This window comes from Manis pentadactyla, chromosome 12, assembly GCF_030020395.1.
Source record: "Manis pentadactyla isolate mManPen7 chromosome 12, mManPen7.hap1, whole genome shotgun sequence".
Taxonomy (NCBI): domain Eukaryota; kingdom Metazoa; phylum Chordata; class Mammalia; order Pholidota; family Manidae; genus Manis; species Manis pentadactyla.
Genome location: NC_080030.1, coordinates 42,382,193 through 42,410,127, shown reverse-complemented (window position 1 = coordinate 42,410,127; position 27,935 = coordinate 42,382,193). Strand labels below are relative to the sequence as shown.

The 27,935-nt window shown below is 39.4% G+C and overlaps 1 protein-coding gene across 1 annotated transcript in view; it reads left to right on the top strand.

Moving 5' to 3' along the window:
- Window positions 1–27,935, top strand: part of CCDC170 (coiled-coil domain containing 170) — an 83,921-nt gene that overhangs the window by 34,982 nt on the left and 21,004 nt on the right. The window contains exons 6-7 of the mRNA XM_036911867.2: window positions 7,001–7,318; window positions 24,276–24,476. Coding sequence (XP_036767762.2) covers window positions 7,001–7,318; window positions 24,276–24,476 — 519 coding nt within the window. The remainder of the gene's footprint in view (window positions 1–7,000; window positions 7,319–24,275; window positions 24,477–27,935) is intronic.

Sequence of the window (27,935 nt, the reverse complement as noted above, 5' to 3'; positions counted from 1 at the left end):
TTCTGATTGTTGGATAGTTTTTCATTGTAGCAAGTCAGGATCAGAACCCCTGTAATTCATGGCCTCATATTGATTCTATCTTAATGAAACTTCATAGAATAAATGGAAATCTCTTTTCTTAGGGCTAACCTTTAAGCATTTAAAAACATTTATCATGGATTCTAAGTCTCTTCTGTAAACAGCCCAGAACTTTCAAACTTTCTTTTCCTTACTTGAACCTTCTTTCTTATCATTTGTTTGGTTGAGAGAGTTCTAACCTCTGGGTGAGGAATTAAAATGAAAATAGACACTAAAATAATATCTACACTTAAAAAAATTAAAACTATTCATAGGAGTCTAAAGTTGTAAGAGTCTAAAATTTAAAACCTCTCCTTCCATGTCTAGCCTCACTCCTATATGCTCGTTTTAACTTCTGATAATTACCATTAAGACTATAAAGTTGTATATTTCTATTCCTGATCCACCAATCTGAGGTCACTTCTCCCATGAAATATGAGAAATTTAATGCTTCCTGCCTTTTATTTCCCCCTTTCTACTTCCAAGTTTTATTGAATTATTGTATTTACAATATCAAGGTTTCTAATATTTACATACTGTTCTGTCACTTTAAATATTCAATGCTTTGCATTAGATTCATTCTACATGTTTAAATTAGAACATTTAAAATTACATGATTACATAAATAATTTTATTATGGGTTTAATCCTAGTGTGAATTGCTGAACCCATTCCACTTTGATGATGTATCCCTTAAAATGGCCAGCTGGGAACTGTCCATGGTCCTCCAGGCACAGTCTGACCAGTTCAGGGCACAGTGTTTGCAGTACTGTAGTAAAGCCCAGGAACACAGTGGCCTCCTGGGCAGCTGAATTCATTGCCAGCTTGTTCTGAGTTTGTCAATAATGAGAATTTCTAACCTAAGCTGAATTCCTATTGTTTTCCAAGGTTGATGATGCCAACAGGACAGCCTAAGTTTGTGTGTGTGTCTGTTTTCATATCGCTGTTGACCAGCACTTTAAATGGACCAAAATTCCCTGTGTGTTTTCATAGTTGTCATTGTTCTGTCACATCTTCCATTTCTGTCCCCAGGTACAGTTCCCTTCTCCAGACATACTCAGAATTGGCAGTTGTTTGTGCTTATTTCTAGAGAGACTCTTTTTTTTTTAAGTTTAAATTTTAAAAAGTTTTAAATTTGATTTAATTTAATTTTTATTTTGATATCATTAATGTACAATTACTTGAACATTATGGTTACTAGACTCCCCCTATTATAAGTCCCCCCCACATACCCCATTATAGTCACTGTCCATCAGCGTAGTAAGATGCTATAGAATCATTACTTGTCTTCTCTGTATATACTGCCTTTCCCATGTCCCCCTCCCCTGCTACATTATGTATGCTAATCATAATGCCCCATTTTCCCCCTTATCCCTCCCTTCCCACCCATGCTCCCCAGTTCCTTTCCCTTTGGTAACTGTTAGTCCATTCTTGGGTTCTGTGAGTCTACTTCTGTTTTGTTCCTTCAGTTTTTTCTTTGTTGTTTTACTCCACAGATGAGTGAAATCATTTGATACTTGTCTTTCTTCGCCTGGCTTCTTTCACTGAGCATAATACCCTCTAGCTCCATCCATGTTGTTGCAAATGGTAGGATTTGTTTTCTTCTTATGGCTGAAAAATAATCCATTGTGTATATGTACCACATCTTCTTTATTCATTCATCTACTGATGGACACTTAGGTTGCTTCCATTTCTTGGCAATTGTAAATAGTGCTGTGATAAGCATAGGGGTGCATATGTCTTTTTCAAACTGAGCTCCTGCATTCTTAGGGTAAATTCCTAGGTGTGGAATTCCTGGGTCAAATGGTATTTCTATTCTGAGTTTTTTGAGGAACCTTCATACTGCTTTCCACAATGGTTGAACTAGCTTATATTCCCACCAGCAGTGTAGGATGGTTCCCCTTTCTCCACATCCTTGCCAACATTTGTTGCTGTTTGTCTTTTGGATATTGGCCATCCTAACTGGTGTGAGGTGTATCTCATCGTGGTTTTAATTTTCGTTTCTCTGATGATTAGCAATGTGGAGCATCTTTTCATGTGCCTGTTGGCCATCTGAATTTCTTCTTTGGAGAACAACTGTCTGTTCAGCTCCTCTGCCCATTTTTTAATTGGCTTATTTACTTTAAGTTTGTTGAGGTGTGTGAGCTCTTTATATAATTTGGATGTCAACCCCTTATCAGATATGTCATTTATGAATAAATTCTCCCATTCCGTACCATGTCTTTTTGTTCTACTGATGGTATCCTTTGCTGTACAGAAGCTTTTTAGTTTGATATAGTCCCACTTGTTCATTTTTGCTTTTGTTTTCCTTGCCTGGGGAGATATGTTCATGAAGAAGTTGCTCATGTTTATGTCCAAGAGATTTTTTCTATATTTTTTCTCTAAGAGTTTTATGGTTTCATGACTGACATTCAGGTCTTTGATCCATTTTGAGTTCACTTTTGTGTATGGGGTTAGACAATAATCCAGTTTCATTCTCTTACATGTAGCTGTCCAGTTTTGCCAATACCATCTGTTGAAGAGGCTGTCATTTCCCCATTGTATATCCATGGCCCCTTTATCGTATATTAATTGACCACATATGCTTGGGTTTATATCTAGACTCTCTAGTCTGTTCCACTGGTCTATGGGTCTGTTCTTGTGCCAGCACCAAATTGTCTTGATTACTGTGGCTTTGTAGTAGAGCTTGAAGTCAGGGAGCATAATTCCCCCTCCTTTATTCTTCCTTCTCAGGATTGCTTTGGCTATTTGGGGCCTTTTGTCATTCCATATGAATTTTAGAACTATTTGCTCTAGTTCATTGAAGAATGCTCTAGGTATTTTGATAGGGATTGCATTGAATCTGTAGATTGCTTTAGGCAGAATGGCCATTTTGACAATATTAATTCTTCCTAGCCAAGAGCATGGGATGAATTTCCATTTATTAGTGTCCTCTTTAATTTCTCTTAAGAGTGTCTTGTAGTTTTCAGAGTATAGGTCTTTCACTTCCTTGGTTAGGTTTATTCCTAGGTATTTTATTCTTTTTGATGCAGTTGTGAATGGAATTGTTTTCCTGATTTCTCTTTCTGCTAGTTCATCATTAGTGTATAGGAATGCAATAGATTTCTGTGTAATAATTTTGTATCCTACAACTTTGCTGAATTCCGATATTCTAGTAGTTTTGGAGTGGATTCTTTAGGGTTTTTTATGTACAATATCATGGCATCTGCAAACAGGGACAGTTTGACTTCTTCCTTGCCAATTTGGATGCCTTTTATTTCTTTGTGTTGTCTGATTGCCATGGCTAGGACCTCCAGAGACTCTCTTTTTATGTAGGTAAAAATGGAACTAGACACATGGTTAGCCATCTTACTTTTTTCACTATGTTTTGGAGGGTTTTCCATATCAGTGTATAAAATGTTTCCTCTATTCGTTTTAAGTCTACATAGTGTCCTGTGGTATGGATGTCTTTTCTTCATTTATGCAGTCACATATCAATATATATTTGTGTACTACCTAATCTTTTGCTATAATTGAATAACTTTGCACATACTTCATTATCCAAATTTAGTAATCTCTCTTACAGATATAGTCTTAGGACTGGAATTACAGGGCCATAGGATATGTGAATATTAAATTTTGTTAGATATTTATGCCAGAATTTTACCTATTCACACTTCTACCAGCAGTATATCAGAGTGCTTGGAAGAATTTCTGAGTTTGTTAGTCTTAACTGCAGTAGACAGAGATAACCAGTTGGTTTTAATTTTATAAAATTTGTCTAGGTTTGGGTGAATTATGCTCTAGTCACAGGTTCTCTACCTTGATGATAATTGGCCATGGCATTTTTGAGAGGCAGTTTGATCTCATGCATATCCAAGTCTGTAAAATAGCAATATTATGATAGGCATCAATTGTGTTTTAAGAACACAAACCTTTGAAGGGTTTCATTACTTAATACATTTAGTTGGGAATTAATGCAGACATGCATTTAATTGGGAAGTTATTGAAAACATTAATTATAGTATTTACAATTGTTTGGTTAAAACTAATTGTGAAGGGGTCATTATTCATTTGTTACATTAGTAGGACTGAATATAAAGATTCATTAATTTAAAAATATTTTTAAGTGATCCCTGTCACGGACTCTGTAGGGCCTGACCTCATTGGCAAATGTGCTTTCCTTGGTGGAGGTCAGCCCTGATTTACTCAGAGGCAGCTGCTTGTTTCTTGTCCTGCATGTCAGTGTGCTCTGACAGCAGTTCCCAGGTCCTGGCGAATGATACCAATGTCACTTCAGTGTATCCTTGAGGTAGCCATGCAACCAGACTCCACTCTAGCTGCCGACTCCTGATAGCTCTACAGGTAATTGCATTTTCAGTCTGAGGACATCTGTTTCCAGTGGACCAGCCCAGTGCCCCTGAATCCTGAAATGCTTAAGCAGGTCACTGGGGGAGCAGCCAACTCGAAGGCATGGTCACTGGCTCCCAAGTCCTGAATTTCATACGAGAAACAGCATATAGTTCACTGGGCTGAAATGTTCCAGAAAAATATCTGCCCTGCTTCCCTGTGCCTCTCTATTTTATGATCACAAAAGAATTTTCTGATTTTTACTAGATGTAAGTGTTGGTGTTCCGAATTTGTTAGAGGACTGTTTTGGCCCATATCTCTAAGGCAGTGAGACAACAGGCTGATATTGGGGTGGAAAAAATTCCTTGTGGATGAATATTTTAATTGCATCCATTGCTCTCCCAGTGTAAGCTGCTAGTTGATCAGTTTATTCCAAACTGACAGTAGATCTATAGTACTCAAGTGTCTGATGTATTTTTTGTGTATTTTGAGAACCTTCTGTAAACACCTGGTTTAAAATACCACTGTGGTATCATGGTAACTCTTCTGTATTAGGGATTTTATTTCAATATAAAAGTTAATATACAATATTCTGTAGGGTTTTAGAACTCTGAGGGAATTAAAATTAATTTTCATCCCCGATTCATTGAATTTAGGACCTCAGTTTTCTAACCACACATTAGATTGCAGTTTCTGAGTAAAATACAGGCCCGATTTATTAGCTGATACTAGTTACTCTAATTGAGCAGCTTTTGTATTACTATCTGAAAAGAAATGTGTAAAGTGTTAAAATATTGTATTCTTGATAAAGTGTCCTTGACTTTTTAAGGACTATAATTTAATCAGCAGCAGTAGTGCGGCCTCTCTGCAGAGGACTAGTTAGGAAAGGGAATCGGGAAATGAAGCTGTTGCCAGGACCTTGAAAAGCTAAGCATTTCACAAAATAGGTTTCATAATTAGTTTAGTTATTACATCTGAAAAGGGCAGCCTTCTCTAACTACCTAGCCACTTGATGACTTTTATTTCAAATTGATGCCTGAGACTTCCTTGATTTAAAAAAATCACCAGAAGGGAAAAAAGAGGTAAGATACTTTCCTTTTCATAAAAGGTAGGAAGTAGCATTTCAAGGGACATTTTTCCTGTCTCCAGGCTGTTAGTGAAGACAAATTTCTTATAAAGTCTGGTTCTGACGTAAAAGGGATGATTACATTTTAACCAGCAGCCTGACATGTTACTGGCCACTTCAGAGGTAGAATCTGTTATTCAAATATATTGTTTCTTTTTAGTTGTTTTTGACCCTTACATTACTAATTTTAATAAAAGACAAAATATTTTTTGCCAGTTAATTAGGCAGTAATACCATAGCTGTGCTAGTTAACCAACTGCTCTATCTTATTTAATGTGAACTCATGTATTTTGGAACTTGATGTCAACAAGTGTTTTTCTTTTCTTTAATGAACTTTAAAGATATCCCTTACATTGCCTCTTTGGACCATTTTAGACTGTGGTAAATAGAACTGGTGCAGAGGTAACCCATAGAGAAAATGGAAGTTCCATGGCCAGGGTTCTCACCTGGCCCTGGTCTGCTTGCCCACTGTGCACGTGCAGTGCTCGCAGGTGCAGGCTTGCACACGTGTGGGCCGTGAGTTATTACTGACTATATAAAGAGCTCCGCCCAGTGCTGTGGGGTGGCCCAGAGTCAGAGACGGGCTTGCTGCATGCAGACTGGCCTGGAAGCAGACGGGGTTCTAGTGCTTGACCTGCCACCAGGAGAATAAAGCTGAATATAAGCCCTTTTACCCCAAGAATTTTCAGTTATCATTTTTCTGTCTCACTGAATCCAGAGTGAACTTGCCCATGACTGAAATTGTCAGCCTTCCCTATGCCCTTCATTATTTTTTATGAACCTAATAATGCATAGTACATTCATTAAAATTTAGTTCTCAGTATAGTACTTTATCTCCCTCCCTTTTTGATCCTCCCACCCACCAAATTGCTAGCTATTTCTGTCTCCTTTCTTCAGGTTCTCTCAGTTTTAGTTTTGTCTGTATGAGACGAGGGGATATATAGTCAATGAATATTGAAGGAAAGATCTGATTCTCTTTTATGCCATGATGTGTTTATGGTAATGCTACTCTATTATTTAGAATAGTATGAAGTAAGTATCTTAATTCAAATAATTTTTAGTGCCTAGTTAAGACTCTGAGGGCTTACTGTGTGTCCTAAATCAATTTCCCTGTATATCACACTTGAGAACAGATAATTATGTAAACATTTTCTGTATGTGGTTTGAATCTACTAGTGCATTAGCCAACGATTTGTTTTTATTAACTCTTTCTAGAGGTCCACGTAGAACAGGCTTATGTGTCAGTTTCCTTCTTTCTCGAGTCCTGATTTTATATCCCTGCTCTTTTTCAGGCCTAAATTTACCTGTCATTGCCTTTACAATTTAATAGCTTTTTGAAGAGACAGTAGGGAATTTAGCATTAAGAATGGAATGAGCATTTGACCCTAACTCCTCAAAGTCACTAGTAAGCCAAGTGCATGGAAAGCAAATGCAGGTGCCCGTCATTGGCCACTAATGTTATTGTCTTCCCTTTCTGTTTTTACTTTAGGACCTGGTCAATGCCACAGAGGCAAAGGAAGCTCTTGAAAGGGAAGTTAAGCTCTTCCAGGAAAGGCTGCTTGCTGGCCAGCGGGTCTGGGATGCCTTGAAGCAGGAGCTGAGCCTCTTGAAGCAAAACTCTTGTGAGTTGGAGAAGAATGCGAAGGCTAATTTGGATGCAGCCACAGCCTCACAAAGCCAGTACTCCTCATTCAGGGAGAAAATTGTAGCCCTTCTTAGGGGCAGCTTGAGCATGACTGGATCCATGGAGGATGCCATTTTGCAGAGGATTCGAGAAATGGGCAGCCAGGACGAGAGCAGGGGAAGGGTAAGTGGCTGCTTATAAGCTTCTTAAGGATAGTAAACTCATTCATTCAGCCTATGCAATAAATGAGTTAATTAAAGGTGTCATTCAAATGTGGTTTTTATTACTTTCAATTATATGTCGTCCTAATGCCACAGGTTAGTACGGGAGTCACTCAGGTCGCAGCTGACTGTGATGCAGGTGCTGGGGTCCGAGCTACCCCATGCTGAATCCCGTCTCTACCACACACTCCCTCCCTCCAGGTGTGACCTTGGGCAGTTTCCTGAGATTACAGCCTCTGAGATTTTGTTTCCTCAGTTTCTGTACAGGGACAGCCCAGGGGCCACAGCTTTTATCTGAAACCCTTAGGGTCTGATATGTGCGAATTCAGGGTTTTTCAGGGTTTGGAAAGATCAAAGAGTACACAGAAAGGTAACGAGGAAAGCAATCTTACCCATTCCTCCTTAGTAGACGGCATCCGTAATCAACCACATTCATTATTCTACAGCAAAATCTGTGTCAGCTCCACCACATGGGACACCAAGACAATGGATAGCGTCCATCACTTCAGGTCGGGGTTTCCTGCCAAATCCAGTCAGGTCAACTTTAGCAGCAAGAGTTATGAAAAAAGTGTCTAGTGTCAGATCATTTTGGATTTTGGAATTGCAGATAAGGGTTGCTAGATAAATAACAGTATCTGCCTCCTAAGGTTATTGTTTGCTGAATGCATTAAATGAAAAAGAAAGGGTTATGAAGTCCTTAACCACACTATCTGCAAGTAGCAATGACAAATATTAACTACAGCTGCTCTTCTCCTTCCTCCTTTTCATAACGTGTTGACATCTAGAGCAATCTTCTAGGGGACCTTTATTTCTTTATCATCACATATCATTTTCTAATTGAAGGATGGTTGACATAATATTAGTTTTAGCTGTATAACATACTGATCTGACATTTATATACATTAAAAAAATGCTCACTCGGGTAAGTGTAGTTACCATTTGTCAACACACAAAGTTATTACAATATTATTGGCTATATTCCCAATGCTGTGCTTTTCATCCCATTGACCTGGCAATTTTATAACTGGAAGCCTATACCTTCCAATCCTCTTAGGGAACCTATTTAACAAGTGGAGAAATATGGTTTAATTTACAAGAATAACTGAAGCTTGTTTAATTTGTTTTGCTTATACTATTAATAATTCTCACTTTTCAGAATGGCTAGTATCAAAGTGATAAGAAATAACAAGTGTTGCTGAGGATGTGGAGAAAAGGGGGCCCTCCTGCACTGTTGATGGGAATGTAAATTGGTGTAGCCACTATGGAAAACAGTATGGAGGTTTCTCAAAAAATTAAAAATAGAACTGTGATACAATCCAGTAATTCCACTTCTGGGCATTTACCCAAAGAAAACAAAAACTCTAATTTGAAAGGCATATGCACCCCTAAGTTTATTAGAGCATTAGTTACAATGGCCAAGATATGGAAGCACCCCATGTATCTGTTGATAGACGAATAGGTTACAGAGATGTGGTACATATACACAATGGACTATTACTCAGCCATAAAAAGAACAGAATCTTGCCATTTGCAACAACATGCATGGATCTAGAGGGTATTATGCTAAGAGAAAAAAGTCAGAGGAAGACGAATACCACATGGTTTCCCTTATATGTGAAATCTAAGAAAAACAAAACAGAACGATAAGTGAACAACAACAAAAAGTCCAGAAACAGACTCATAAATACAGAGAACAAACTGGTGGTTGCCAGAGGGGTGGGGAGCTGAGGAATAGATGAAATAGGTGAAGGGGATTAAGAAATACAAACTTGAAGTTTTAGAGTAAATAAGTCCTAGGGATGAAAAGTACAGCATTGAGAATATAGTTAATAATATTGTGATGAATTCTTTCTATAAAAAATTGACTCTAGTTAGCAGAGTCAGCTTTAGCCCATCTCTATTTAAATTATCATCAAACCCAAATTATTGAAGTCCTAATTAATGAAGTTTTAAAGCAAATAATATCCAAATTTTATCTACAATCCCATTATGACCTATTTCTTCTATTGAATTCATGCTTATTCACAGGTGAAAATGCACTTCTCCATCTCTTAATGTTCCTAAAATACTCAGCAATCACTAACTCAGGGTTCAGGGTTGCATTTGTAAACTTTCTTCAATGACAAAACCCTTAAAATTTCCTTTAGAAATTCTCCAAAATTCATGTGTGCTCTAGGAGCAACCCAAGTTACTCCTGTATCCAAGTGCAGGATTTTCTTTGTGGATAGAAAATGTTCATCCCTGGAACCTGAGTGTGACTTCAGTTTTTCCTGTGATTGGCACTGGATTGGGAAAGAAAATTATTTATAGGGCTGAGAAAAACTTCATTAAGTTATTTACCTTGAGGAGTAACAGATGTAGTTCAATAGCTAATGGTTCTTTTTCATTTCATAGCTTCCCTCATCTGTTTTTCCAAATGTGTTCCTAAAAGCATCTTTATTCCAGCATGTGAAAGATGGCATAAAATTGTCAGCATGGTGTATATGTTTATTTTCTAAAGCAAAACGATGTAAATTGGTTAAGCTGGCTATGCCTTCCCCTAGTCCCCATAAAAATTAGAATGATTCAGAGTCTTTTTAGTGTCTTTGTCTTTCCTACCCTGTAATTTTTTTCTCAATAGCTGCTCTCACTGTTTAAAAGCCTGAAATCAAGCATATAGCTGGCATCTTGCGTGACTCATCTTCAAGTAAAATCAGGAGAAAATGGATTTCACATATTGTCTTAGAAATGTTTCTGAAGAATGAGAGCTTTACGAATTGATGAATCTGTTTGTTGAGGAGGCTGCATCTCCCTGCCAGCTGCCGTGGCTAAGCGCACAGTCAACAGTTGAGTCATACTTGAGTGAAGGCCCAGTGATGGGTTCAGGCTGGGCCTGGCAAATTCTCCACTTCATGCCGACTCCTGCTTACTGAGCATTGCTTTTCGCATTTACCCCTTTGCTATTTGTGTTTACTCTCCGGTATCTGCAGTTCTCTGCAGAATTCAGGACACCACCCATCCTTTTGCAGTAAGTCATTTCTACTTGTTCCTTGCTTTTCTGCTTATAGCAAAATCTAATTTTCTTTTTAAAAGCACTACTCTATCTTAGAGCAGGGTTTTTCAGCCTTGGGGGTATTGACATTTTGGGCCAGATAATCCCTTGTTGTGGGGGCCATTCTGTACAGTAGGATATTTAGCAGCATTTCTGACTTCTGCCCATTAGACACCAACAGCATCTCTTCCTTCCACCCCCCCAATTTTGTGACAACCAAAGATGTCTCTAGACATTGCCTAATGTCCCTGGGGGGTGAAATCACCCCCATTTGAAAACCACTCTCTTAGAGCAATGTTCTACTCTCGGGTTCCCAAGAATTCTAAATGTGTACTTAGATTACTTAGATGTTATTTAGCCTTGAAATTTCAGGACACTTGGAACAAGTGTTTTTGCAATAATGATTTCTTGCACAATGACAGAAAGTTGTGGCATTTTCAGATCTTCATTTAGAGTTTTGATGCAAAATTTTTTTCTTTTAGATGTTTCCTCACTGGCTAATGATTTGGATGAGAATTGATTATGTACAGGGAGGACATGACCATGAATGATTTCAGTGTCATTTCCCAAATTAAAGACAAATTAATACAAGCTCACAGACATTTATCTAGACAGCTCTTTAGTTCTTAGGCACACATAAGGCTTTATTTCCTCCACTGGAGTGTTAGCCTGGTGGCTCTGGGTGCTGAGGTGACCCAGCCTGATGCCCTGGAGGACCTGAGATGTGCTCCACAACTCCCCTTCCCCCTTTTGCTCTATTCTTAGTCCTCCAGTGTACTAAACTGAACGTGTACCTAGAAGCTTCAGCAGACTTGCACTGTCATTTCACTGTCCAAAATTATGTCACATGGTCATCTCTGCAACAAGGGCATCTGGGAGAGTGAACGGAGATTTTAGCTCTCTCAGCCAGCAATGTGTGTTCATTTGCTAGGAGAGCTACTAACAAAGTACCACTAACTGGGGGGCTTGAACAACAGAAATGTACTGTCTCCCAGTTCTGGAGGCTAGAAGTCCCAAATCAAGGTGTTAGCAGGGTTAATTTCTTCCAAGGACTGTGAGGGAGAATGTGTTCCATGCCTCTCGCCTAGCTTCTGGTGGCCCGAGGTGTTCCTTGGCTTATGGATGGTATTCTCTGAGTCTTAACATCATTTTCCTTCTACTTTGAGGTGTCTATGTGTCCAAATTCCCCCTTTTTATAAGGACACCGGTCATATTGGATTAGGGCCCATCCTAATGACCTCATTTTGACTTGATTATCTCTGTAAAGACTATTTCCAGCAGGGTTGCATTTGGAGGTACTGGGGGACTTCAGCTTATCTCTTTTTTGTGGGGGCGGGAGGGAACCCAATTCAAAACATAACAAAAGCTGACATGCACAAAGGTGGAGCGGGGTAGGGTTAGCCAGTCAATAGTGTTGGTCACACATATTGACAAGTAGGAAGGAGGATTTGATTGATGTTATTATATTCCTGGTTCCTAACAACTTACTTTATGTATTTCCTAGGTGGAAATTATAACTCAAATAATCAGAAAAGAGTTGTTTATGTCCAAGAGGCACTGGTCCTTAAGTGACCCAAGTGGCTTTTTCTTCACTTTAGAGCTCTTGCTTTTCCATTTGGCTTAATCTTAGGGCAAAATTACCTCTCTAGTGAAATCAACTAGTACTTGTCCTGGGGAAGTAGAGAATTCTTCTGGGGCATTATGACTTCCTTTGCAAAATTCAAGCTGTTGGCTCTTTTTTTTTTTTTTTTTTTTTTTTTTTTTAAGGCAGTTGTGAATTTTTTATTCTGGAAAATCTCAAGCATGAAAAAAAAAAAGAGAGAATGATGAAATGAGTTCTTTGTTCCTAGGACTCATCAGTAGTTGTGAACACAGGGTTAATCTCATTTTGCCTGTTCTACCCAACCTCAAATGATTGGGAAGTAGATCCTTAACGTTGTAGCATTTTTTTTTTTTTTTTTTTTTTTTTTAGATAATTATTTTTTATTGAAGGGTAGTTGACACACAGTATTACATTACATTAGTTTCAGGTGTACAACACAGTGATTCAACATTTATATACATGATAATTCTAAGTACCAGCTATCACCATACCAAGTTGTTACAATATTTTGACTATATTCCTTATGCTATACATTACATCCCGGTTGCTTATTTATTTTACAATTGGAAGTGTGTACTTTTTCTTGGTTGTTGTTGTTAGGGCATCTCTCATTTTTATTGATCAAATGGTTGTTAACAACAATAAAATTCTGTATAGGGGAGTCAATGCTCAATGCACAATCATTAATCCACCCCAAGCCTAATTTTCGTCAGTCTCCAATCTTCTGAAGCATAACGAACAAGTTCTTACATGGAGAACAAATTCTTACATGGTGAATAAGTTACATGGTGAACAGTACAAGGGCAGTCATCACAGAAACTTTTGGTTTTGCTCATGCATTATGAACTATAAACAGTCAGTTCAAATATGAATACACATTTGATTTTTATACTTGATTTATATGTGGATACCACATTTCTCTCTTTATTATTTTTAATAAGATGCTGAAGTGGTAGGTAGATACAACATAAAGGTAGAAAACATAGTTTAGTGTTGTAAGAGAGCAAATGTAGATGATCAGGTGTGTGCCTGTAGACTATGTGTTAATCCAAGCTAGACAAGGGCAATAAAACATCCACATATGCAGAAGATTTCTCTCAGAACAGGGGGGGTGAGGTTCTAAGCCTCACCTCTGTTGATCCCCAATTTCTCACCTGATGACCCCCCAGCGACTGTGCCTGTCTTAGGTTGTTCCTCCCTTGAGGAATCTTACCCGTCTCTGGCTAACCAGTCATCTTCCGGGGCCACACAGGGAAATGTTAAGTTGGTAAGTGAGAGAGAAGCCTTATTGTTTGAAATGGTTAGCTTTTTATTTCTTTGCATATTTATGCCCTGTGGCTTCTATGCCCAGCATTTGTCTTGAGGTATCTTTACCACTTGGAGGAGTTATGATACTCGGTAAATTTGATATGAGGCACGAATTCTATTTAAGAATTCGTTGTAATTAGGAAGGAAGAAGAAAAGCTATAGAAGTAGCAGGCGGGAGAAAACATGGGAAGATTGATTATTTCTTTGACATATCTTCTTGTAGAGTAACTTCAGCATGTATATATTTTAAGCTACTACTTAAATTGCGCACACACATTAACATAATAGGAGTATAGTTACATAACCAAAGCATACCTGTAATTACCAGCCATCTCCAGTGAAACCAAGAAAACCAGTTAGGCACCCTAGGCATTTGTGAAAACTTATCAATGATATGATGGTTATTATCTAACTGAATTTGAATAGTTTGAGAAAAATCAGACAAATTAAAACAACCCATTCCTGGGCACTGTTCACATCCCATATGTTCTTTTAACAGTAAATAGTCTGTAGTTGTAAGATTTTGGAGCGCTACAATTTGCACTTCTCCTAATTCTTGGTTGAGTTCCAACAGTATAGATCCAGTCAAATTTGTTGTTTTACTGTATGCACAGGCCAGCTTAGATAACTCCTTCATTCCCATGGCAAGTCCAGGAGCTGGTGGGATGAGTGCATCTACAGCTGTAGCAGTGCGTGGATCTTTGTTGGGGTTTTTTGATGATCATCTTCTGGCATGAGTCTTCCCGAGAGTGCTGATGTTGGAAGTTCTCTTTCATATCGTTTCTTAGTTCATTTTCGGGGTAGCCCAATTAGGCTTTGATCCTCTGTATAAACACAAACAGACCCTTTGCCTACACTTTTTTATGTCCTTTATATCATTGTGTAGAACTCATTAGAGGTCACCACATAGGAACTGCATTTTTTTTTTTAATCATTAATCTACACTTACATGACGAATACTTACGAATACTTTGTTTACTAGGCTCTCCCCTATACCAGGTCCCCCCTATATACTCCTTTACAGTCACTGTCCATCAGCGTAGCAACCTGTTGTAGAATCACTACTTGTCTTCTCTGTGTTGTACAGCCCTCCCCTTTCTCCCACCCCGCTATGGATGCTAATCTTAATACCCCCCTACTTCTCCCCCCCTTATCCCTCCCTACCCACCCATCCTCCCCAGTCCCTTTCCCTTTGGTACCTGTTAGTCCATTCTTGAGTTCTGTGATTCTGGTGCTGTTTTGTTCCTTCAGTTTTTCCTTTGTTCTTATATTCCACAGATAAGTGAAATCATTTGGTATTTCTCTTTCTCCACTTGGCTTGTTTCACTGAGCAAAATACCCTCCAGCTCCATCCATGTTGCTGCAAATGGTTGGATTTGCCCTTTTCTTATGGCTGAGTAGTATTCCATTGTGTATATGTACCACATCTTCTTTATCCATTCATCTATCGATGGACATTTAGGTTGCTTCCAATTCTTGGCTATTGTAAATAGTGCTGCGATAAACATAGGGGTGCACTGATCTTTCTCATACTTGATTGCTGCATTCTTAGGGTAAATTCCTAGGAGTGCAATTCCTGGGTCAAATGGTAAGTCTGTTTTGAGCATTTTGATGTACCTCCATACTGCTTTCCACAATGGTTGAACAAGTTTACATTCCCACCAGCAGTGTAGGAGGGTTCCCCTTTCTCCACAGCCTCGCCAACATTTGTTGTTGTTTGTCTTTTGGATGGCAGCCATCCTTACTGGTGTGAGGTGATACCTCATTGTAGTTTTAATTTGCATTTCTCTGATAATTAGCGATGTGGAGCATCTTTTCATGTGTCTGTTGGCCATCTGTATTTCTTTTTTGGAGAACCGTCTGTTCAGTTCCTTTGCCCATTTTTTAATTGGGTTATTTGTTTTTTGTTTGTTGAGGCGTGTGAGCTCTTTATATATTCTGGACGTCAAGCCTTTATCGGATGTGTCATTTTCAAAGATATTCTCCCATACTGTAGGGTTTCTTTTTGTTCTATTGATGGTGTCTTTTGCTGTACAGAAGCTTTTCAGCTTAATATAGTTCCACTTGTTCATTTTTGCTGTTGTTTTCCTTGCCCGGGGAGATATGTTCAAGAAGAGGTCACTCATGTTTATGTCTAAGAGGTTTGTGCCTATGTTTTCTTCCAAGAGTTTAATGGTTTCATGACTTACATTCAGGTCTTTGATCCATTTTGAGTTTACTTTTGTATATGGGGTTAGACGATGGTCCAGTTTCATTCTCCTACATGTAGCTGTCCAGTTTTGCCAGCACCATCTGTTGAAGAGACTGTCATTTCGCCATTGTATGTCCATGGCTCCTTTATCAAATATTAATTGACCATATATGTCTGAGTTAATGTCTGGATTCTCTAGTCTGTTCCATTGGTCTGTGGCTCTGTTCTTGTGCCAGTACCAAATTGTCTTGATTACTATGGCTTTATAATAGAGCTTGAAGTTGGGGAGTGAGATCCCCCCTACTTTATTCTTCTTTCTCAGGATTGCTTTGGCTATTCGGGGTCTTTGGTGGTTCCATATGAATTTTTGAATTATTTGATCCAGTTCATTGAAGAATGTTGCTGGTAGTTTCATAGGGATTGCATCAAATCTGTATATTGCTTTGGGCAGGATGGCCATTTTGACGATATTAATTCTTCCTAGCCATGAGCATGGGATGCGTTTCCATCTGTTAGTGTCCCCTTTAATTTCTTTTAAGAGTGACTTGTAGTTTTCAGAATATAAGTCTTTCACTTCTTTGGTTAGGTTTATTCCTAGGTATTTTATTTTTTTTGATGCAATTGTGAATGGAGTTGTTTTCCTGATTTCTCTTTCTGTTGGTTCATTGTTGGTATATAGGAAAGCCACAGATTTCTGTGTGTTGATTTTGTATCCTGCAACTTTGCTGTATTCCGATATCAGTTCTAGTAGTTCTGGGGTGGAGTCTTTAGGGTTTTTTATGTACAGTATCATGTCATCTGCAAATAGTGACAGTTTGACTTCTTCTTTGCCAATCTGGATTCCTTGTATTTTTTTGTTTTGTCTGATTGCCGTGGCTAGGACCTCTAGTACAATGTTAAATAACAGTGGGGAGAGTGGGCATCCCTGTCTAGTTCCCGATCTCAGCGGAAATGCTTTCAGCTTCTCGCTATTCAATATAATGTTGGCTGTGGGTTTTTCATAGATGGCCTTTATTATGTTGAGGTACTTGCCCTCTATTCCCATTTTGCTGAGAGTTTTTATCATGAATGGATGTTGAACTTTGTCAAATGCTTTTTCAGCATCTATGGAGATGATCATGTGGTTTTTGTCTTTCTTTTTGTTGATGTGGTGGATGATATTGATGGACTTTCGAATGTTGTGCCATCCTTGCATCCCTGGGATGAATCCCACTTGGTCATGGTGTACGATGGTTTTGATGTATTTTTGAATTCGGTTTGCTAAAATTTTGTTGAGTATTTTTGCGTCTACGTTCATCAGGGATATTGGTCTATAGTTTTCTTTTTTGGTGGTGTCTTTGCCTGGTTTTGGTATTAGGGTGATGTTAGCTTCATAGAATGAGTTTGGGAGTATCCCCTCCTCTTCTATTTCTTGGAAAACTTTAAGGAGAATGGGTATTATGTCTTCCCTGTATGTCTGATAAAATTCCGAGGTAAATCCATCTGGCCCGGGGGTTTTGTTCTTTGGTAGTTTTTTGATTACCGCTTCAATTTCGTTGCTGGTAATTGTTCTGTTTAGATTTTCTGTTTCTTTTTGGGTCAGTCTTGGAAGGTTGTATTTTTCTAGGAAGTTGTCCATTTCTCCTAGGTTTCCCAGCTTGTTAGCATATAGGTTTTCATAGTAGTCTCTAATAATTCTTTGTATTTCTGCGGGATCTGTTGTGATTTTTCCTTTCTCATTTCTGATACTGTTGATTTGTGTTGACTCTCTTTTCCTCTTAATAAGTCTGGCTAGAGGCTTATCTATTTTGTTTATTTTCTCGAAGAACCAGCTCTTGGTTTCATTGATTTTTGCTATTGTTTTATTCTTCTCAATTTTATTTATTTCTTCTCTGATCTTTATTATGTCCCTCCTTCTGCTGACCTTAGGTCTCATTTGTTCTTCTTTTTCCAATTTTGATAGTTGTGACATTAGACCGTTCATTTGGGATTGCTCTTCCTTTTTTAAATATGCTTGGAGTGCTATATACTTTCCTCTTAAGACTGCTTTTGCTGCGTCCCACAGAAGTTGGGGCTTAGTGTTGTTGTTGTCATTTGTTTCCATATATTGCTGGATCTCCATTTTGATTTGGTCATTGATCCATTGATTATTTAGGAGCGTGTTGTTTAGCCTCCATGTGTTTGTGAGCCTTTTTGCTTTCTTTGAACAGTTTATTTCTAGTTTAATGCCTTTGTGGTCTGAAAAGTTGGTTGGTAGGATTTCAATCTTTTGGAATTTACTGAGGCTCTTTTTGTGTCCTAGTATGTGGTCTATTCTGGAGAATGTTCCATGTGCACTTGAGAAGAACGTGTATCCTGTTGCTTTTGGATGTAGAGTTCTGTAGATGTCTATTAGGTCCATCTGTTCTAGTGTGTTGTTCAGTGCCTCTGTGTCCTTACTTATTTTCTGTCTGGTGGATCTGTCCTTTGGAGTGAGTGGTGTGTTGAAGTCTCCTAGAATGAATGCGTTGCATTCTATTTCCTCCTTTAGTTCTGTTAATATTTGTTTCAGGTATGTTGGTGCTCCTGTATTGGGTGCATATATATTTATAATGGTTATATCCTCTTGATGGACTGAGCCCTTTATCATTATGTAATGTCCTTCTTTGTCTTTTGTTACTTTCTTTATTTTGAAGTCTGTTTTGTCTGATACCAGAATTGCAACACCTGCTTTCTTCTCTCTGTTGTTTGCTTGAAATATCTTTTTCCATCCCTTGACTTTAAGTCTGTGCACGTCTTTGGGTTTGAGGTGAGTCTCTTGTAAGCAGCATATGGATGGATCTTGCTTTTTTATCCATTCTATTACTCTGTGTCTTTTGATTGGTGCATTCAGTCCATTTACATTTAGGGTGATTATTGAAAGGTATGAATTTATTGCCATTGCAGGCTTTAAGTTTGTGGTTACCAAAGGTTTAGGGTTAGCTTCTTTACTGTCTTACTGTCTAACTTAACTTGCTTGTTGAGCTATTATAAACACAATCTGATGATTCTTTATTTCTCTCCCTTCTTATTCCTCCTCCTCCCTTCTTCATATGTTGGGTGTTTTGTTGTGTGCTCTTTTTAGGAGTGCTCCCATCTAGAGCAGTCCCTGTAGGATGCCCTGTAGAGGTGGTTTGTGGGAGGCAAATTCCCTCAACTTTTGCTTGTCTGGGAATTGTTTAATCCCTCCTTCATATTTAAATGATATTCGTGCTGGATACAGTAGTCTTGGTTCGAGGCCCTTCTGTTTCATTGCATTAAGTATATCATGCCATTCTCTTCTGGCCTGTAGGGTTTCTGTTGAGAAGTCTGATGATAGCCTGATGGGTTTTCCTTTGTAGGTAACCTTTTTTTTCTCTCTGGCTGCTTGTAATACTTTGTCCTTGTCTTTGATCTTTGCCATTTTAATTATTATGTGTCTTGGTGTTGCCCTCCTTGGATCCCTTGTCATGGGAGTTCTGTGTACCTCTGTGGTCTGAGAGGCCATTTCTTCCCCTAGTTTGGGGAAATTTTCAGCAATTATTTCTTCAAAGACATTTTCTATCCCCTTTTCTCTCTCTACTTCTTCTGGAATGCCTATGATTCTTATATTATTTCTTTTAGATTGATCACTCAGCTCTCTTAAAATTCTTTCATTCCTGGAGATCCTTTTATCTCTCTCTGCATCAGCTTCTCTGCGTTCCTGTTCTCTGTTTTCTAGTCCATTAATGGTCTCTTGCATCTCGTCCATTCTGTTTTGAAGTCCTTCCAGAGCTTGTTTTATTTCTGAATTCTCCTTCCTTAGTTCTTGCATATTTCTCTGCAAGTCCATCAGCATGGTTATGACTTTTGTTTTGAATTCTTTTTCAGGTAGACTGGCTAAATCTATCTCCCCAGATTCCTTCTCAGGGGAAGATGTAGCAGATGCCGAAGCTGTCTGGGTTAGTCTTGTCTGAATCATATTTTTTTGCCTTTTCATGTTGACAGGTGCTATTGACTGTCAGCTGGGAGGGCCAAAATTTTCACTTACTACTGGCCTTTCTTTACTGGGGCAACTGCGACCCCTAGTGGCTTGTGTTGGGTAATTGCGTGTAGAGTGGGTCTTTGTGTCTTGCCTGGCCGGAAGGGAGAAATTTCCCTTTCTGTGGGCGGAATTTGTCTCAGGCTGCTTCTCTGCTTTCGCAGCGCCCGGTGGGGTGATGGATGGGGGGGCTGCTTGACTGTTTGCCTCCGTGAGGGGTCTCAGAGCTGTTGCCCAGGGGGTTAGTGCACCCGGTTTTCCCTGTAATTTCCAGCTGCTGTACTGTGACCTGGGTTGTTTCCGTCAAGCTGTTAAGTCCCTGTCCCTTTAAGACTTTCAAAAAGCCCCCGCTTTTCTTTGTCACAGGGGCATCAGCTTCAGCACCCGCTCTGAGGTCTTACCCCCTGTTCTCCCAGTATCCAGGGCCCCCTGGGCATATACTGTGTCTGCGCTCTGGCCCGGATGGCTGGGGCTGGGTGTTCGGCAGTCCTGGGCTCCGTCTCCCTCCCGCTCTGCCTATTGTTCTCCCGCCGGGAGCTGGGGGGAGGGGCGCTCGCGTCCCGCAGGGCCGGGGCTTGATCTCACCCCTTTCACCAGTCGCTGGGTTCTCGCTGGTGTAGCTGCAGTCTGGCCACTGTCCTGCGTCTTCTGGTCTCTCTTTTAGGGCTAGTTGTGTTTGTTGTATTTTCAAAAGTATATATGTTTTTGGGAGGAGATTCCCACTGTCCTACTCACGCCGCCATGTTGGCTCTGTTGGCTCTTGAAGTGTAGTTTGCTTTTAGTGCCTTTTTTGTTTAAAAAAAAAAAGAGGTATGTATTCTTTATTACAACCCTCGCCCCTCCCACAGTCCCAATATCTCTAACATTGACATTCCTGGCTTGTTTTGTTCCACACATTATCAGGGATATGTTAACGGATGATACTAAGAAAAAAAGAAGGGCTTATTGATTCTTTAGTTTCCTTGGTATGAAAAATGTAACACAACTTTACAGTTTGGGCAGGATACATATGTTCACCCAGTCACTGGCATTTAATGTTCCTGAGAAGAGAGTCATAGTGGAATGTTAATTTATTTGAATATATTAATGTAAACTTAGCTCTGAAAAATTTGGTGGTAGCATATGCTCTGAGACCTAAAGAAGCTAGAAGCTAAGTTCTGTGATACATAAACTATACGGAGGTTCTCAGCTGCGTGCTCTTCTCTGGAAACTAGAATCTTGGCAGGGCAGTGGTAGATTCTGCATTGTTCAGCCATCTACAAACTGTGTTTTAAAAGTTATTCTCCGCTGAGTCTTCAAGTTCCATAGAACACTCTTGGGTCCACACAGGATGCAGGAGGGACCACTCACCTTTGATGCAACACATTTGTTTTTATTTGTCCTTTCCAGAAAGACTTCTTGTTGAAAAGTAGCCTCTATGGGTTGAAAATAGTTTGAGAAACATGATGTAGGACAATTCCTGCAGGGCTCCTTTACCTCTTAATGCCAAAAGCATAGGATTGACTTGACTGAACCAACAAACTGGAATAGTAATGCTGCTGCTGATCAAAATAGATGCAGTGAATTGAACTTCAATTGGGTGTGAAATACTGTGCTGCTCAAATGATCTCAGTCAGCCAGCCCATCTGATCATCATAACAAGTCTATACGTTTCAGAGAGGTTAACTGCTTGCTTCGGTGAACACGGTGGTACATGGTAGAGTGGGAATTGAACCGTATCCAGTGTCCCCATCCCACAGTTTGGTCTACACCAGGGTGCCTGCTTCTTCCTTCAGGTGCTCCCTTAGTCTAGCTTCCTGCGGCTGCTCCTGACTGAGGTCTGTGGAGGACTCTGCTTTCCCCTGCTTAGCTGGGCGGCGTGCAGACCGTGGCTGTGGTCGCTCATTTCTCCATCTCCCAGTGGATGTTTTCTATGTCTCTTTGGTTTCATTCTCTTCAGGTCAACTCTGAGGTGGGAGAAGTGTTGAAGGATCTCCAGGGAGAGAGACTTACTTCCTACTTGGAGTCACATGTGAAACCACATTTCCCGCCGCACAGAAATGCACGCCTTACCTTGTATAATATAATATCATTAAACAGCCCCCAGCAGGCAGTGTCTTGGGGATGTCACTTCATGGCTGCCGTTCTGTAGGTTCCTTTGTGTGCTGTACCAAGACAAGCACACCTTTCTCTTGCACTGAAATCAGATCTATTATTAGTTCATAAGTCCTGAGGGTAGGAAATACAAATGAGGGTTCTCAGAGCCTAATAGTATGTAATGAAATTCCCTTGGGAAATATAATTCCTTGCATGTGGCACTGAGCAGTTTGCCATCAAATATTTGATTTCAAGCACCCACAAAAGTATAGAATTAAATGAACTGTGGGCTGGGACCTTTAGAGCCATAGAAGCACAGGATTAGAGAGTTTAGAGATTCAGTAGTCTTAATATTCCTGATTGTAGCTCTTCAGTCCACCCTATGACCTTTTTAACAAACGGTTGGCCAACTTCCGGCCATCTCCAGACACTGGCTATCCACTACTTGACATGGGAAGATGCTTAAGATATGAGGTAAAAATGAAGACATAAAATCGCAAATATAGTATCATCTTAACTGTTTTTTACTGAGGCATAAAAATAAATTATTTGAAAATATTAATAGTTGTTGCTTCTGGGTTGTGGAATCATAGAGGTTATTTACTTGCTTATTTATACTTTTGTTCTTAATGAATCTTTTACAATGAACATTAATATTTTGTAATATGTATTATCACAAAGGGAAATATTATATGGTACTGTTATAGGGAAATATATATTACATATAAAATAATCTGTATTATTACAAAGGGAACAGGGAAAAATTCTTACATTGTAGTAGAATTCTTTCTCTGGTTTTTCCCTATTTTCCCTCACTGCAGCTCTGAGGGCAACTCTGAACAAATTCTATTGTTCTTCCACATATCACATGAACAGTCTTAAAGTATTTGAAGACAGCTTGAATGTCTTGTTGCTTTTAAGCATGGTTGTTTATAGATCGGCAAACAAATTTTTTGAAAACTGAGAGTAAATCTGAAACTGTCAAGAGATTTCAATTTTTGTGAGAATGGTACTGAGTATTATGTAAATATCTACTTTTTTCCTTTCCATTTCCAAAACAAACCATCAAAACAAAACCAAGTTATCACCTCAAACTTTGTGTCTTTTATTTATTTTTTAAATTGAATTCAACATTTGTTGAAAACTGCATTTGGTAGAATCAATTTGAGTATTCTCAAAGTGTGCCTGAGGTCTTTGGCAAACTTAGGTTCTTGGTTTTAGGGAAAGTCAAGGACAAAGAGAAACTCCAGGGAAAGATGGAAGTACTGGGTAAGCCAGGGTGCGATATGAAGAGTCCTTGCACTTTTAATGGAGAAGCACTGATTTTATGCTGTAGAAGAGGAGATAGTACTCAGATTCTCAGGCCCTCTTGTAATGTTGCCATTGAAGGAGTCACCCTATTGAAATAATTTTGCTAAATGATTCTTTCAAATGCTGAAATAATATTACCATGTAACTATGCAGCACATAGAGCGCCACTAAAGTTTAGTGCATGACTAGCCAATACTCAACAGAATATTCAGAAAAAGCTTGAAAAAATATTATGCACTTGAATTCCTGATAATGTCCCAAGGTTACTCTCTGTATAATCTTTAATCCACTATATATGGCAGAAGAGTTTCTCTGGAAAATGAAACTTTTATAGATTTGAAAAATACTTTCTGTCTGAACTCTTTTTCCAACTAAGTTTTGAACCTTCTAAGCTAATGGCAGTTTTAGGGATAAGTAAATATTATCCATAAATACTGAGTAACCTGTTTAAGGAATTTCATAAATATTAAAAATATCAATAAAAATACAGGCAAACCACTTGTGTTACTGTGTTTCACAGATACCGTGTTTTACAAATTGAAGGTTTGTGGTAACCCTTGGGCGAGCAAGTCTATTGGTGCCATTTTTCCAACATATTTGCTCACTTTGTGTCTCTGTGTCACATTTTGGTAATTTTAGCAATATTTCAAACTTCTGATTGATTATTATATTTATGATCTGTGATCAGTGAGTATAGCTTGCTGGAAGCTCATGTGATGGTTACCATTTTTTAGCAAGAAGTTTTTTTTTTTTCCAGTTTATTTTGTATTTATTATACCTATTTATGTTTAAGTTGAGATAGAAGCATTCAATTACAGAAGTCATATGTGATGACTGGAAATGTTTACATGATACAGAGATAAATAAGGTTGAACATGAAATTACAGCATATTATGTCCTAGAGTAATTACTGTATATAGTTTGCTATATATTCTGCCAGGTTTTTTGATATGCATATACTGACATTGCTTTTCTTGGTAGTATTAGAAACATCCATAGTGTTGACAATGAAATATTTTAAAATTATGGTATGTACATTGTTTTTTAGATATAATGCTATTGTGTACTTAACAGATTGCAGCGTAGTGTAAACATAGTTTTTATATGCCCTGGAAAACCACAAAATTCATTTAACATGCTTTGTGATATTCCCTTTTTTGTGGTCTAGAATCAAACCATCAATATCTACAAGCTATGCCTATATTTTATTAGACAGTGAAGGCAGATTTATTTCAAGCAGAGGCACATACAGTTGTCAGTTACCTGTTTTTCACTTAGTTTTTACAAAGAACCTGGAAGTTGGTCTTATAAATAGTTAGGTTGCTTGGGCTGAGCACTAGATTTTAACACTTGAGTTGCATCTAAAACAAGGCTTATCCTTGTTCTGTTTCTTTGTTTCCAGATGGTCTCCCAGCTTGAAACCCAAATATCTGAGCTTGTTGAACAGTTGGGAAATGAGTCTGGGTTTCACCAGAAAGCTCTGCACAGAGCCCAGAGAGCAGAACACAAGTTGGAGACTCTTCAGGGTCAGCTGACACACCTGGAGGGGGAGCTGGTTTCTGGAGATGTTTTGCGAGACAACTTGCATTTTGAGAAACAAAAAGTAATAACCCGAGGGCATGTCCATGGGTGGAAACATCTGTTGCAGCGTAAAACTGTACCTGAATATATTCTGAACTTTATGGTACTTTGGAAGATTGGTTAAGTTCTTAGTCATGAGTAAATGCCAAGGAACAATGGATATTTTTTGGAGTGTCTTCCTATTGTTTGGAGCTTCCTTGATTCAAATTAATCCAATTCAATTCAGTTAAACTCAACATCTATTATATAGGAGACCCTGGAGGGTTGGGGGCTAAGGTATAAATAACACACAGTTCTTGGTCTTCAAAGGCTGGTAATTGAAAAGAAGAGAAGGCATTCAAATAATCTGCTGTACATGAGGCTGTATGTGTTGTAAGAGATGTGTGGATTACTGAAGTGCTATGGGATCCAATGAAAGGAATGATAACTTCTAGATAAGGGGAGGATTTTACCAAGGAGAAGATAATTAAGTTCATCTTTGAAAGGCAGGTAGGCATTTAGTGGAGAGAAGGTGTAGAAACGATAGGGGAAACAGGGTAAGGCATGCAAGCTTGCAAGGGCACTATGTGTTCAGTGAATGCAGAGTGGTTATTTTCATACAGTGAAACATGGCACTCTTGTTGGGGCTATAGCAGGAGAGGAGACTGGAATGACTTGGATTATGAAGATTGAGTATTCTTTTTTCCATAGAATATGAAGTAAAATACGTGATTTTGAGCATCACAGTATCTAGAAAGATCATGTGATGCCCCTGTGGCGCTGAGATTGCAGGATGAAAAGACTCAGAAATGACAGTGGTGATAACCCAGGAGGACAGCAGGACAGCAGGAGAGCAGGAGGAGAGAAGGGGTGCTCACTGGTTCAGCCATGGGAAGGTCACCCGTGACCTCCGAGAGGCAGGTCAGTAGAGTGGCACAGAACAGAAGCCAGTTTGCAGTGGGCCAAGGGGTCTCAAGAAAGGGATGGCGAGAGATGTAGAAGTAGATTACTAGAGTCTGGTGACCGCAGAGAATTGAGGCGTGAAGCAGAAGGGTCCAAGCTTTTATTGGACAGAATGGGAAGGTACCTGCTTGACAGTTGCAGGCATCTGTAGGGAAAGCAAAAGAGAGAAAAATGGGATCAAGCATAGGTGTGGAATTGGGCATGAAAAAAATACTGTTAGGTTAAAAAAATCTGTGCTCTGGAAACTCATTCATTTTCATTCTCTGTACTTAAAATAATTGAGGATGCATTGTGCTTGCGATGAGGGTGGCTGTGCAAACATGCATAGAGATGTCTGTGGGAAGTTCTAACCTGGTGGGTGAGACAGGCAAATCAGGACACATTTGGTACAATTAGTGCTATAGTAGAGACAGGTACAAAATTCAACAGGAGCTCAGATAAAGGAGTAATTACATCCTTTCTATTTCTGTGTGTAAGAAAATAAGCCATTTTCAAACAAGAGGTGACATTTGTGAGGGGCTTTAAAGAATGAGAAGGAATTTGTCAGGCAGAAGAGGTGGGGAAGGGATTCAAGGTAGAGGGAACAGCAGGAGGGTAAAGGAATGGAGGTGTGACAGAGCTGTGCAGGAGAACAGTGGGGCTGGAATGGGGTGCGTGGTGGGGCCGGAGGTGCGAGGTGGCTCTGGAGGCAGGCAGGAATAACTGACATGGATCAGGCTGGTTACTCGAGGCTTTATCCTATAGGTAATGGGAAATCATAGAAGGTTTTTGAGTAAAATAAAGATTTCTCTGACCCATAGACTGACTTTAGAGAATAAAGGTAGGGAATCCAGTCGGAGGGAGTCTTAGAGTAGTGATCAGAAGATAATAAGGGCTGGGAACAAGAAGTGCTTTTATGAATGAAGGTGTAGACTCCAGCAATTTGAGAGGGTGAAGGGAATTTTTCTATCAGATATCTGAAAAAGGTGTGTTGGTTGAAATTCTGGGTTTGAGAGGAAGTACTGCACCTAAGGATAATATGTTAAAGTAGAAGAATCTAACTCTTCTCAAATTTCCCCTCTCCTGCCTCGGTGATGACCTGCTTCCTTCCAGTTGCTCAAGCCGCAAAGCCCTAGAGTCATCCTCAATGCCTTCCTCTTCGAATCCATTCCTAGGCACTGAAAATTCTGTCTCCTTAATACACATCAAATAGCCTCCCTCCTGCGTCTCTATATTTAGTAGCAGTGCTTTGATTCAGAACATTATGCTAATTTTCATGAACTATTGAAACAGCCTTCTAACCCATCTAACCAATCATTTCCCCACTGCTGCCAGGGAGGGCTTAATAAAATGCATCTCATCTTATCTTTCTCCATGTTAAAACTAGTCAGGGGCCCTCAGGACAGCTACAGAGTCCTTCTTCCCATGGCTGAGCATCCCGTGACCCGGCCAGTCCCCTCCCCAGGCTCCCCTTCACCTGCAATCTTCTAGCCAACAGAGGCCTGCTGGCACCAGCAAGGGTCCTGGTATGGTCTGCTATGAGTGTTTGCTGAGCCCGAAGACATCAGCATTCCAGTTTGTAAAAACCAGTGGCCTAGACAAAGAAAAGACGCACCCTTGCCACCCCACATTGCCATTCTCTCTGAGAAAATGTTCTCCTTATCTTCTTCACCTGTTAATAACTGCCCCTCAAGACTTACTTAGCCCCAACATTAATTCCCCTGGAAATCTTCCCAAGGGACTTACCTCTCCCTCATGAGCCTGTGCCCTGTGTCTGTCACAGCACTTCTCACCCTGGTGGTATTCATTTTAAAATTTGTCTTCTCCAATCAATTCCAAGCTTCTGAGGCCAGGGAAATCTTTTTTTTCTGGGTTTCTCCAGGGCTTAGGGAAGAGTCAATAAATATTATCTTCTTTATAGAGAGAACATTTTAAAGACAAGGATTTTAGGTAGAGTGGATCTCTTCCCTTCCTGCATTATAATGACTCGTTCATTTGAATTGAGATTATGCCAAAACAACTCTCAGTTATGAAAGCAAATTATGTAAAATGATTCTGTCTGTGGTGAGTTTCCCATAGATAACTGCTCATGACATGCATGTCCTAGTAAGGATGGCAGGCACGTACATTTGAAAAGCAAAGTTGTACAGAGTTTAAGTTTAAATACAGGTAATGGAGGTTTACACAAAGTGGAATGGAATATATTCATGCTAAACTGTGATTGAGATGAACAAAATACACAGTAATCCTCCCAGCAGCCCTAACTCTTGGAGGTATAGCCAGGGCGGTTGAAATAGGCACGTCCTCTGTGGCGCCTTGGCTGCATGCATCCTGTTTGAGTCCCTTTTTGCCTGTTGTAACTGTTGCCTGCTAAGTGGATGGGTCATATATAGAAATAATACAAGAGGCTTTTATATCTTTACATGAGAGGTCCCAACTCTACTGAGAATAAAAGAAATATTAGTTACTTCACTTTTCATTCCCACCAGTTGGGGATGAGAACCAGGGGAGGGCTGATATGGATCACAAAGCGACAAAGTGAACATGCAGAGACATGCGC